The sequence below is a fragment of the Lycium ferocissimum genome, chromosome 1 (genome assembly GCF_029784015.1).
Source record: "Lycium ferocissimum isolate CSIRO_LF1 chromosome 1, AGI_CSIRO_Lferr_CH_V1, whole genome shotgun sequence".
Taxonomy (NCBI): domain Eukaryota; kingdom Viridiplantae; phylum Streptophyta; class Magnoliopsida; order Solanales; family Solanaceae; genus Lycium; species Lycium ferocissimum.
Genome location: NC_081342.1, coordinates 562,628 through 575,902, shown reverse-complemented (window position 1 = coordinate 575,902; position 13,275 = coordinate 562,628). Strand labels below are relative to the sequence as shown.

The 13,275-nt window shown below is 32.2% G+C and overlaps 2 protein-coding genes across 2 annotated transcripts; both read left to right on the top strand.

Annotated features, from left to right (window-relative positions):
- Positions 1–4,733: 4,733 nt before the first annotated feature.
- LOC132067750 (CRIB domain-containing protein RIC4-like) lies at positions 4,734–8,371 on the top strand. Its single transcript, XM_059461058.1, has 3 exons — positions 4,734–5,152; positions 5,771–5,905; positions 8,022–8,371. The coding sequence occupies exons 1-3, from the start codon at positions 5,020–5,022 to the stop codon at positions 8,210–8,212; spliced, it is 459 nt and encodes a 152-aa protein (XP_059317041.1). The 5' UTR covers positions 4,734–5,019; the 3' UTR covers positions 8,213–8,371.
- Positions 8,372–10,322: 1,951 nt separating this feature from the next.
- On the top strand, positions 10,323–12,836 carry LOC132060655 (V-type proton ATPase subunit e1-like). Its single transcript, XM_059453636.1, has 3 exons — positions 10,323–10,351; positions 10,469–10,516; positions 12,475–12,836. Exons 1-3 carry the CDS (start codon positions 10,323–10,325, stop codon positions 12,539–12,541), a joined length of 144 nt encoding a protein of 47 aa, XP_059309619.1. The 3' UTR covers positions 12,542–12,836.
- The last annotated feature ends 439 nt before the right edge of the window (positions 12,837–13,275 follow it).

The window sequence follows — 13,275 nt, the reverse complement described above, 5'->3', positions numbered from 1 at the left end:
TATCACTAAGAGACTAGAATTTACGAAACGGCCTACAATTGTAGAGTTCTTACGTCAAACTTGAAATATTTAAATTCTCAATTAATTTATAATGCATATGTTCCATAGATTTTAATTCTTTATCTGTGTGGTACAGTTAGTTATGGATTTAATACTAATTTATTAGTCTTTTCAATTTTTGATTTATGAGATATGAAAATCAATTAAGATTTTAAAATTTACAAGTATATTGTTTTTGTTTATAACATAAAAAGTATAAAAATTTAATTGTTTGCGTACTTTTGTTTATAACAGCGAAATGAGATCTAAATATCAAATGCCAGTATGCATGCATAACAGCACCTCACTATAGCAGCCATGAAATTTTCGCAAACGCTACCACTATAGAGAGGTTTGATTGTATATTTTTATAGATAAAGTTTGAAATTTTACGATATTAATCTTTTGCACACTTGATTCATAATTTATATTTTTGCCTTAATAATAATTTAATTTTTATATTTACTTTCTAGTTTGATTTGTTATTTTTATTTTGATAATTCTAAGAATCTATTTCTTGTTCAAAATAACTTATTTTTGAATCCTTCAATTATTCATCAAGATATCTTGGTATATCACAACTAGATCTTTAATTTATCGCACAAAAATAAATTAATTGTAAGAACCTTTTTTTGATGTTCCTTGAAATGGCTAAATTTTTAGATGATGCATACAAATTTTTGGAGAAAGTACATATATAACTAGATTAGGTTTATATTTTCTTCTTTTCACAAATAGGAATAATTGATTTGGTAGTGTTATGCTAGAGAATGGTCAATTTAATATGTGTTTGGACGTATATTGTCATATATTTAAATAAAAACCGACAAAAACCGAAGTAATGAAAAACCCACTTAATTGATTTGATTTGATTCTAAAATTTGAAAAACCGACTAAGTTGATTTGGTCATCTTTTAGAGGATAACCGACTCAAACCGAACCATGAACACCCCTACTAGTAAGATATAACTATATAATTAAGTGTTTCTTAAGAAAATAACACAAAATGTGAGATGAGTGATGACATTGTATTAAAATATTCAACAAAAAAGATAATAAAATCAGTTAAAATAAATATTGCTAATTAATACATCATAAATAAAACGACAATAATCTAAAAATACTAAGTCATGCTAAAATAAGTACGGCTATGGCTAATAAGTATTAATTACATGACAAAGAAAAAAAATTAAGTTATGTATTTTCACTCTCTAAAGCAATTATGCAAAATTAACGAATAGATATTCAACATTATTGTCATTCCTAATGGTAGAATTGAATTTCTTTCATTAGCATTAATGTTGTGTTGGTTCTGGTTTGAACTTTATTTGAGTTACTAACATCTATGGGATATAAAACTCACATTCAAAATTCCAAGTTCAAGCTTGAAATAATATGATAGAAGGCAAAAAACTACAAAAAAAATTCAGAAATATTTACAAATTATATTACAAATAAATATTTTTATGTATAAAATATTTTAAATATTGAATACACGTAATGTCGGGTTGTTTTGGTTCGGTTTGACTTTTTTTTTAGCTAAAACCAAACCAAACCAATTATGGTCGGCTTTTTTTTTCAACACCAACCCACTAGTCGGATTTTTTTCTCGATTTGACTCGGTTTATCGGTTTTCTTTTTACACCCTAGTGTCGGAAGGGGGAGGGGGGGGGGGTTCCGAATAAGTTTCGGGTGTTGAATCGAAGTTCGAGGAAGTTTGAAATTTTGCTGTTTTCTGCTGTAACCGCAATTGCGGATAGTGCCACATTTGCGATGGTAGGCTGGTAGGGGAAATGCCAAAATTTCGGTTGTTTGACCGCTTTTGCGGTAACCGCATTTGCGGTCTTTAGTCTGCATTTGCTGTATCTGTCGCAATTGCGGCGTGACCTGTAGGTTTTGTAGAATTTTCCCCAATCCGAAAGTTATTTCCCATTTGAGTTCTAAAGGTCGATTTTAGGTGATTTCAAGTTCTACTTTCAAAATACTTCATTGGAGTAAGTTTCTAACCTTCATCTAGGCTTTAATTCATGATTTCATCCATTATTTTTCGTTTCAATCTATGATTTTAGGTATTGGAATAAGTGTTTTCTATAATTTGGGGTTTTGAGTAAATAGTGAAATTGAATGCTCATTTATGATTAGATTTCCATGAATCTTAGGATTATGACTATTTAGACTATGGGTAATCTAATTCCACACTAAAATTTCAGTTTTACCCTTGGGATTCGCGTTTGATTAGGTTTTGGCCCAAGGTAGAGCAATGTGGGTATTATTGGATTAGTGTGACCTCGTAGAACACTATTTTGATATTGTTGAACTCGGATTCTTGATAAATTATCGTTTTGACCCTCGGGGTTTGAGGATGGGATTTTGAGTTGACTTTTCAATCCGAATTTCTTCTATGGCAATATGGGTATCCTTGGAAGCTTGTTTTAATGTGAAATTCGTAGCTTGATAGACTTTGCTTGTTCGGAGGCGCTTCGAAAAGGAAAGGCTCAAGTATAGTGTTCGTGGCACCCGCTCAGCCATGAGGTAGGTTATGGTTTACTCTTTTAGACTTCGATTGGAGCGCGTATATAGCCTATAAATGTTGGTGGCGTATTGGGCGTGTGAAGAGGGTCCCACCTTAGTGGTTGTGTTGAACACTTAGGAGGTTACCGATGTATCTGTTTTGGGAAATTGTTGCATGATTAGGATGTTGTGTCGGGGAATGTATGTTAGGCCTATGAGCATTGGTTGTAGTGATAAATCAACTTAGGCTGGTATAATTGTTGCTTATTTGGGCTCTGATAGTCATGTTTGACTTGTTCGTGGAAGCTTATTGACTTATTTTGCATTCATCACACTATATCTCATTTACAGTATGAAAGTGACATCAATCCTGACCTTGAGCTGATATTTTGTGATTCGTGACGTGTACATATTCAGTCCTTACTTCATGCCTCTGTTGACACTTGTTACCGTGCATTTTGTACTTATCTATGCATGCATACATTTATACATTCATTGTGATGAGGCATTTATAAATAATGAAATGGTCTGTCAAGACCGGTTAAAAGGTAAGATTGATGTGTTTTAGCCAGAAGGGAAATGATTCTATTGATGTGTTTTATCCCGAAGGAAAATGATTCTGAGTATGATGGTATGAGTTGCGCGGAGATGATATAACATGATATGATATGATTGATATGGTGCTCACCCAGTCCGAGGGTACATGCCAGATGGTGTTGAGAGGTATATATACCTCACGAGTCCCCCATGGGCCACGACTAGATGACATGACCACTAGTGCCTGTACCAGGCTTGAGATTTGGCTAGTGCATTTACATATATACATTCATTCATTTGACTCATTGCATTCTCACATGATTATTGGCTATCGTCTTTTGGGTGGAACATGACTAAGGTTATAAGAGGTATATAGATGTTGGTTGTGTGATTCTTTTTGTATGTTCTATTTCGATCTTTATATATTGTATGCATTATTCCTTCGTTGTCGGCCTATGATAGCTACTGAGTACTAGTGGTTTTGTACTCATCTATACTAGCTACATTTTTTTCTGGTGTAGATATAGACCCGTGCTCCAGTTCTATTCCATGTGGCTGATTCCGAGGCCATTATTCCCATATTCTAGGGTGAGGGACAACTGGATGTGCAGCCGTGGACTCTCTCTTTATATTATCCTATCCTTTCGTTTTGAGACAATTTCTATTTCTGTATTGACTAAGACTTGTATCCTATTTAGAAGCTCTTGTACGAGTTCGATCAAATTTTAGGCTTGTATTTGACCAAGTATTATTCCGTACTTACTTATATTTATGATAAGACTGTTTGGATAATGTCGATGATGGAAATGATTTTCTTACTTTTCTTTCTTAATGATTTACTACTCTAGAATGATATGCCTACCTCTGTGTGTGTGACCGGGGGGGGGGGGGTATATAGGTGCCATCATGGCCTTCGAATTTGGGTCGTGACCCGATCCTTCTAGATGTGACGGATTATCACTAAAGGGATTCAATATATTTATAAAAAAGTCACAAGAACCAGGCAGATTCATATAATAGATAAACATTAAGAAATTAAATTATTTACAAATTATAAATTTTCAATGAAGTTGTGTTAATTAACTCCACTTCGACAAAAATGGCATCTTCACGAGCGGAATAGTTGCACTTGGACCACCAAAGGAGGTTGAGTTGGTTTGTGGGCTCAACTAGTTTCTTAAAATGGACAACTAATCTGCCAAAATTAGGCACCAGTCCTTCCAACAGGCTAACAACCTAACCACTATTCTAACCCACATATTATTCTAAATTATCAATTAATATACGGTCAAACTTCTTTATAATAACATTTTTATATAATAACACCTCACTATAAAAGTCATATTTTTTTCGAAACTTATTTTTTATGTTATATTTTACCTCTTTATAATCCCTTTTTTACCTATAACAGCAACAACCATCTTTATAACTTTGTAAAATTGCTCTCTATAACAAGTATCTTCTTTTCTGGTAATATACCAATAATTAATCATTTTTATAAAATAGAATCTCTAAGATTGCTAATAATAGGTCTAGAGATTTTGACCAAATATTTTGATATTTTAATACACTACTATATGACAAAAAGACTTTCCTTCTTTACCTAGAGTGATTTTATGCATGTGAGTTGTGACTGTAGTATTAAGTTAGCTGCAATTATTATGTGCGTCCTCAGCGCATAAAACTTTACAACCTTCTTCATTAATTGGTTGTGTCGTACATATTCATCTACGCATCTAAATCATTCTATATATCTTCTTAAATAAGCCAATTGCTCTGACTCTCATAATATAAACTCTATTTATCTCTTCAACTCGTCCTATTTCTCTCATATGAATTCTATCTTCTCTTTATTTTCATTTTGTTATTAGTGTTTATTTTCTAATACATATATATATATACACACGCATACTTCAAGAAAAGAAAAAAAAAATGAAGGAGAGATCCATGGAGAAGTTTGTAGTTTTTCCATTCTCATTAGGGTGTGTTGGAGTAGCCAAAACCAGTAGAAGCCAACCTACAAAGAACACAAAGAGTTCAATATTACATCAAGCTGTTTTAACGAGTATGGTTCTCTCCTTTTTTCCAGTTATTTTTTGTATAGTTAATTAATTAGGCGGCTGCGCGGAGCTAGACGGCATAAGGGGTTTTGAAAAAATTACAATGGCCGTGAGTGTTTTTTTATGTATAAGTAGTAGATGTTGAAATTTGGCTAACCTTGACTTTTCGTGTATTCACTGTTTTATATTTTTGAATTGCATTCGTGCAAAAACTTGATTTTGCCACTGCATTAATGAATAGATCTTCTAGGTTTTGATTGAAAATTACTTCCATGTTAAACTTACTAAACGCAAAGGCTCATCCAAAATCTAGAATCATGTATTTAGTGTCTGATTGTATGTATTTTAATATTTTTTAAATATATGTTATAATAGTTCGAATGAAAAATAATGAATTCAGTTGAACGTACAAAATTTGTCCTAAATCCGCCTTTAACTAAGCGAAATGGTGGTACCCTGTCAATAAGAAGGAAAAAGTTAAAAAGTAAATCCAGACAAACGGAAAAATTCACTTCTGTGTTTTCCAGTATGTTGTTTGCTTCTGCTGGTACTATTTTTTTTTTAATTTTTTTTTTGAAAATAAAAGATTTTGACATTGTTTATTTGGATGTGATTTTCTCAAGAAATACAAGTAGGAGAAGACAGTCCATCAAAAGTGAAAATAAATGGCTTTTGGAGATTTTTGGGCAGACGACGGTTTTCTGAAGGTGTGCACACATTGATCAAAAGAAGTTTCAAAGGTTTCTCTCAATTATTTGGTAAGTATTTATACCTATAAAATTTGGGTTTAAGTTTTATGTATGGATTGTGTTAAATGTGTTTACACAATTTAGTCACTTATTAGATAATTACAAGTAAATCTCGTGATAATTTTTTGGTACTCTACTAAAAATGGTAAGTAACCTGCTAGCATAAATTTTAGATCTACTGATTCTGTAATTCTTTTTATATTATATTATTGCTATATATATATAACTCAAATCCATAACTTTTTACACGATTAGAGTGATTTGCTCAACAGTAGTATCTGCATTATTTTCAAAGTCATGAATCGGTGTTTACTAGAAAGTTAGTTTTTGGATCATATGATTAGTCATTTAATACTGTCAATGACTATATACATACATATATAAAAAGTTAAATCCAAGGAATGATCTAACTTATCTAATGAATTGTGTTGATTATCATTTGCATTGTGTTCATTAGGAAATGTAGATGGAGTAGAATGCCATAGATTTTGTCAATGGTAGTTTCCTGACTTAGAAATGAATATTAAATTGGAAGAGAATGTAACCAGCTAAGATCAAGTGGAAAAACTCTTCATATAAAAGACTTTCGCTTTTAATCATGATGCTCAACCAACGTGAATCCGAATTAATTGAATGATGGGTTTCGAATGGTAAAAGAAGAAGAAGAGAATGTGAGTGTATCGTATTTCGAGGATACAAGTAAATACTTACCCACAATGTACAGGGTGTTTGGCGTGGCTTAGCTTATAAGCTGGTCAAATTAGCTTATAATCATTTTTCAGCTTATTTGTGCGTTTGGTAAAAATAAAAGTGCTTATAAGCTAAAATAAGTCATAAGTTGGTCTCCCCCAACTTATTATTTTTCAGTTTATAAGGACTCTTAGTTTGATTGAGGATTTTACTATTCTATCCTAATATTATTTTGTAATTCATAGAATACCTTACTTAAATAAAACCCCTAATTAACCCTCTCCATCAAGTCACTCTCTCACCATGTTCAAGACATCTCTGCAAATACAACAATTCCCGTCGGCCATCACCAGAATATAACAAGATTCTGAAGCTCTTCTACATAAAAACCAATTGCACGAATTGATTTCGGTGACAAACTTTTATCTCCACATTGCCGTAGTCTTGAATAGATATGTAGACGACAGATGGGTATCAATATTAGATGAAGATGACCGTCCAATAAGTAGTTGCTAAAAAGTCCATGTAAACTAGCAGTTCTTTAATTAATGTTAAGCAAGACAGTAATTGGTCTAAGGGGAATTAACATATGACCTGAACACATATGTTTTCAATAATAGCATTATATTAAAATAAATAAATTGCATGTTTGTTCCATTCAAATATTTTTTGTGATTTACCCAAAAAAAAAAAAAAATGTGTACCATTTGAGGGTTTAATCAAATTACTAATTATTTCATTATAGCTTAATTGTATTGTAATTTAGAATAAAATAATTTATATTTATAAAACAATCTTATCTAATTAATTTTGTATTGAAAATAAAATGAGTCATAAATTATTTGGTATTTTGAATTAATTTGGAATTTATAATCTTGTAAAAATATTGCTTTTATTAGTGTAACTAACTTTAAGGACAGTTAAGCCATTTTAATAGAAAGCCCGATTATCAGCACTTTTCTGCCAAACACTTCAGCTGCTTATTATAAATTTTAGCACTTCAATACAAATACGTAACTGCTTATTTATTAAATCAGTTTCAGCATTTAAAAATGCTTATCAACACATAATGCTTATCAACTACTTTAAATCGGCTAAGCCAAACGAGCTCGTAGTAGGATTTTCATTAAGAGGATTCAATAATTCAATATTCAATATATATAATTTATCATATATGCAGTGTAATTTTTTGGCCAAAGGGATTCAGATGAACCCCCTTGCGTCCCTCTAGTTTTGCTCTTGCGCACACGATACTTACACTAAACCAAACAATCTAACCATATAAGAATAATGAATTAAATTAAGAATGCATATCACATAACCATGACCAAGGGATAAAAACTTATTTGCATGATGCACATCTTTCATCCATTTATTTGGTAAGCAATTTTCTCTGATTTCTATTTGGTAATGTGTTGTTTTATTTCTTGTGCAGTGTACAAAAAAGAGATTGAAGAAGTGGAAATGGAGATGGAAATAGGGTATCCAACAGATGTGAAGCATGTAACACATGTAGGATGGGATGGATCCACTAAAACACTTGAGTTACTTTCTTTACCTTCAATTTCCATCAAACAATTTGAACTTGCTATGGCTGTCCAAGCTGGTGGATCCTCTAGGTTTTAGTAGTAACAATTTTTGTTGATTTTTTCCCCCATTTTTTTTGGTTCCATTTCATGATCTCAGTTGTCATTTTTGCTTTTATTTTTGTTGTCCTATTCATGAGTGTGGAAAAATCATTTTTGTATTGTGTCATGGTGGTATTGGTGTGTAAATATTACTCCATCCGGTCCATTTTATTTGTCATGTTTTTTTTCTTTTTCGCACACCCCTTAGTAAAATATTCACTAAAAGGGTGGTTTGACTAAATTATTTAAATTTATTCTTTGACCTCAATTTAATATTACATTATTTTTCACCACATTAATCTCTCTCCACATTTGTTAAGTAAGGTTAAAGGTGAAAAGTAACAGTTAATTCTATCTTGATTTTCTAAAATGACAACTATTGTGGATCATTTATTTTTAATAAAGACGATAAGTAAAATTGACCGGAGGGAGTAGATGTATTTAAATTTTAAAGTAAAAATGATATTGAAATAGGTTTCCTAGTTTTAAAAATATTAACTGAATTGATAGTGTTTGATGGAATATAGTAATCGGGAAGTGTTTGACAGTGTATGTCACATACTTTAACAAGAATCAATTAAAAGAAAGAAAAAATCGACTCTTGATTTGATTTCCTTTAGGAAAAAAATTAACTCAAACCACCCCTACTCTCCGTCCTTTTTTTATTAATAATGACAAAAAATATTGTATGAATATATATTTTCATGATTAAAAGATTTTTCTTAATGTCAAGTGTGATTAAGGTTAGAATTTGATATTTTTTTGACTTAAAATAGTAAAATATTTTTTAAATGTCAAATGTTGTTATTAGTGTACAATAACCTCGTTATAACAGCCAAAAAAATAAATTAAAACCAACAATATAATTGCAGAGAGATTTGATTGTAATTTTACTTTATTGTTTGGTCAAATATCAAACACTTGAAGCAAAGAAAAGAAAATAAAATATCAAATGCTTTTCAAAATATTTTAATTTCTTGGCCACAAGAATTATTCACTTTTTTCCGATTTTTTTTTTTTATTTTTTTAAAAAATTATTGTTTGGTTATAAAAATTTCAAATTCAACTTAAAGTTGTATTTGAAATGTAAAAAAATAAGAAAAACTTGTTCTTCACGACCAATACCTTGTTGAAAAAATATATTTCAACAAAAAAATATTATTTATAAAAATTATGGCCAAACACAAATTTCAATTCCAAAATTTCAAAAAAAAAAAAAGGGAAAGGGTTTTTGTTTCTATGGCCAAACGCCTACTAAATCTTGTTAGTAATATTTTTGAGATCACAATCTGTCCTTGTCAACAGTGAACAGTTCTCTTGCTCTCTCTGATTTGCAAAACCCATTTTGAGAACCCAATAATCTGAATCAATTCAGATTTGGTAATAATATTTTATTCATTTTCCTAGTTATCTTTTTTTATCATATTTCTTTGGGGGCTGCTATTTTTTTGGTCCCAATTAACCAGTTTTCTATGCAATGTTCTCTCCAAGACTTTCTACCCTTGATATTCCTAACGTTGAGTTCCCTCCACTTTAGCTTCTAAGTTAAGATCATTTCAAAACGCTATACGTTTTTGTTATGTCTTGCTTAGATTGATATTCTTGCATCCTTTCACCACGTACAACTATGAGTTGCACTATGGGCAGTAACACAAATAAACTTATGGTTGGATCTCCCATTCTTTCAATTCAAACACGCAACACAAACTTTCTAAATATCCTTTTGATTGAGCTTCCTCGGCTTTTGGTATAATAAATGATTTGCTTGATTATCAGTAAGTCAAAATATCAATTTGATTGTCTAAACGTTCCATTATAATAACTTCTCTGATCGAACTTCATAATGTGAAGAATGCAATTTAAACAAAAGAATAACATAAAAGCATCAAAGTATACTCTCTTTGTAGAGTTAAATATTTGAAGATCGTTGGAGAAGAAATCATCAAATCAAAGGGGATTTCAGATTCATCTGCCCTCACTTTTATGAATATCTGCATAGTCCTTGTAGAGTTGACAATTGAGTTGACTTATGTTGGATTTCATGATTAAGCCTATTTAGATAACTGAGAGAACCAAGCAGGTTTCAGCAAACCGAACTGGTGCGAATTATGTATTTGCTTAGTTTTTCGTCTTCCATGTGTTGTCTTGATTACTCAATCTAGTTGTCTATGATTGAGCCGGATATACATTGACTGCACGTAACAGAAACTTTGAGCTCTGTTGCTACATCTCTAACTGAAGTTTGGTGATGCAGGTTACACCTGACATTGATTATCACTGCTACAGTATGCTGTTGGATGATGTGAGTCTCTCTCTCCCTCTCTCTCTCTCTCTCTCACACACACACACACACCCTACACACTGCACACACAGAGTGAACGCATCCCCACTCACAAAAAAGGAGAAAAAAAAAAAGAAAACACTTTTAGCACGTGCAGGATCAATAGAAAACAAGACATGGTACATATATTCCATATGCCCATATTTATTCAATGTTGAAGCTTGAGTTCACATGTTTGACCTGAATTGAGAGACTAGTTAAGTCTTATTCTGAATTTTCTACATTGCATTGCACTTTAAAAGTTTTGATGTTCAAAGGGGTTGTATTGTTAATTACTCATTCACTGTATGTATTATGTAGACTGCCTTTCTGCTGCTAAGTACATATTTGTCTGACTACTTGTTTAATATCTCATTTGTGCTCTCCAAAATGCCTTGAGTGTGCGTAACAATGCAGTGGGTATTGGGATGATGCTACCATGAAGAACCTGTAGTCATTTGAGGAGTTGACTGGTTACATAATTTAGCTGTGTACTCAATAATTGTAACTCTAGGATAGATGACTGCTGACCCGTCGCCCTCTAAGATGATTTACATGATGGTTTCCTTCCTAGGACGACTTTTGGTATTTGTTTTGTTAAATTGTTTGACCATCTCATATAAAAGTTTAAATTGTTAGAGAGAGCACACTTTTAATATATTTAGTTATGTTTTCAACACGCCTCTTCACTTGCGTCTGTGATTCTTTTCCGGGGGCCGGCATGTGGAAATTCTTTTAAGATAATAGGTGACTGTGAGACTTGGATCTTGGAAACTTTGTTTGCTATGATACTATGTAAAATTGTGTGATTATTTCATTTTAAAGTTTAAACTATTAGATAGAGCACACTTTTTTTCTATTTAATTCTGTCTTCAGCAGTTTTTACAACGAAAGATTCGAATATTCACTGAGTAGCTCAACTACAAAATAGGTGTCGTAGAAATAAAAATATTTAGATTGGTCTGCTATCATATAAGATTGGGCAAGATTACAGATTATGATATGCACCCAGAAAGTGTAAGTAGCACAGAGGACAAAATGAAAGGTCACGAGATGATTTAGCCATGTTCCATATATACTTCAAATGTAATAATTGTGTGATACCCTGATGCTTGATGGTGCTAATCAGGAGGGTGTATACCTAAAAACATGGAAGGGAGTAGTCTTAAATATCCATAATCTCTTAGAATCAATGTCGCCTTGGCTAAGAACAGAGTATTATTGAAGTAAAGGATGCATATAGGTAACGACATCGACTATTGGGGTTAAGGCTTAATCATCGTCGTTGCACTTACATCTTTGTTTGCCAGGTTAGTGACTTCTTTTTCGGTGTAAGGGAGTTGTCTTAAATACCCATTATCTTTTAAAATGCTTCCTTCTCTTTTGCCCCCTATCCTTGGAATTCAGTATTCTCTTTCTATTGTTGATAAGTTTGCGTGGAGAATCTTGAGTTGACAACTACGTAGCGTCCATGTTAGGTCTCTCTCTTCTTTCCTGCAATGTGTGCATGGACTTGGGGATACCAATTTGGCACGGTCGCTACGTGGTGACCTCATATAGAACGACCTTCTGAGTTCTGAAAGCTTGGATTGCTCTCTGCTTGAAAGTGGATAAATTCTGCTTACTAATAGTATTATTTAGGGAAAATCGGCAGAATCTGCTAGTAAATGGGTGCTCTTTTTTAAGTATTCATTGCAGCCATGAAATGCTTGTTTTCTGAGAAATCAGAGAAAGTAAGGATATTTAGGCAAATGGTGCATCTTCACTAGGAACTGTAAGAAGTAGTGGAATCATTGCTACTCTGTCTGGTTGAACTACTGCTGAACCATAAGTCGTTTTAGTTAGCTTCCATTCATTATTGTGTATTAAACTCAACTAGCATGAGTGACGTACCGATGGAATTTTGACTGCTTCTAACTGTTTTATGTTCTTATGGATAGGTGGGCCATCGTGTACCTTGCGCAGTTGAACCCGCTCATTGTACCAGTCTTGAGTGAAGGAGAATGAGATGCTCATAGAAAGCCAGCAGTCGTTTATTATTCATGGAAGATTAATGAGAGGAAGTATTTTGAGGCATGTAGTAGTTGAAGATACTGTTGTATCAAAATTTCTATGTACTTGTAGTTGGTGGAAACTATAATAAAATCTTTTGTAGATTCATACAGTAACTATGCTCTAGTTCAAAATCCTTTTAGACCTTTCTCTGAATTTTGGTGTAATGGCAAAAATAATAGATGGATGATGTAACTGGTAGCTCTTACTATCTGCTTTTGGAATAAAATCATTATGCATCTTGTTTTCACATCTTTTTTCATCTATAGTCTCCTTGCTGTTTGGTGAAGGAAAATTGTTTAGCCTTGTATTATTTTTTTCTACAAAAATGCCTTTTCTAATTTGAAAGAAAGGTACAGTATGAATTTTTAAATTGTATACGAGTGATGAATATTTTGTGGATAAAATGAAAGCCTTAACAAAATAGTATTGACGGCGCCTTCCACGGTCAATCAAAGCCCGCCGGTTTTCAATATTGATGCCATCAATATATTCTATTTTCTAATAATAATCATCAAATAATTAGACCAAGAAATATGTGAGAAACTATTAAATTATATGACTAGTTAAAGTAATGTTTAGTAAATGCAAAATTACATTCCATAATTTTAAAAACCTTGAGAGGTTGGTTGTTTCAAAATAGTCACATTGAGATTATAATACTGAAAAATTGTTGTGTAATGAATAAT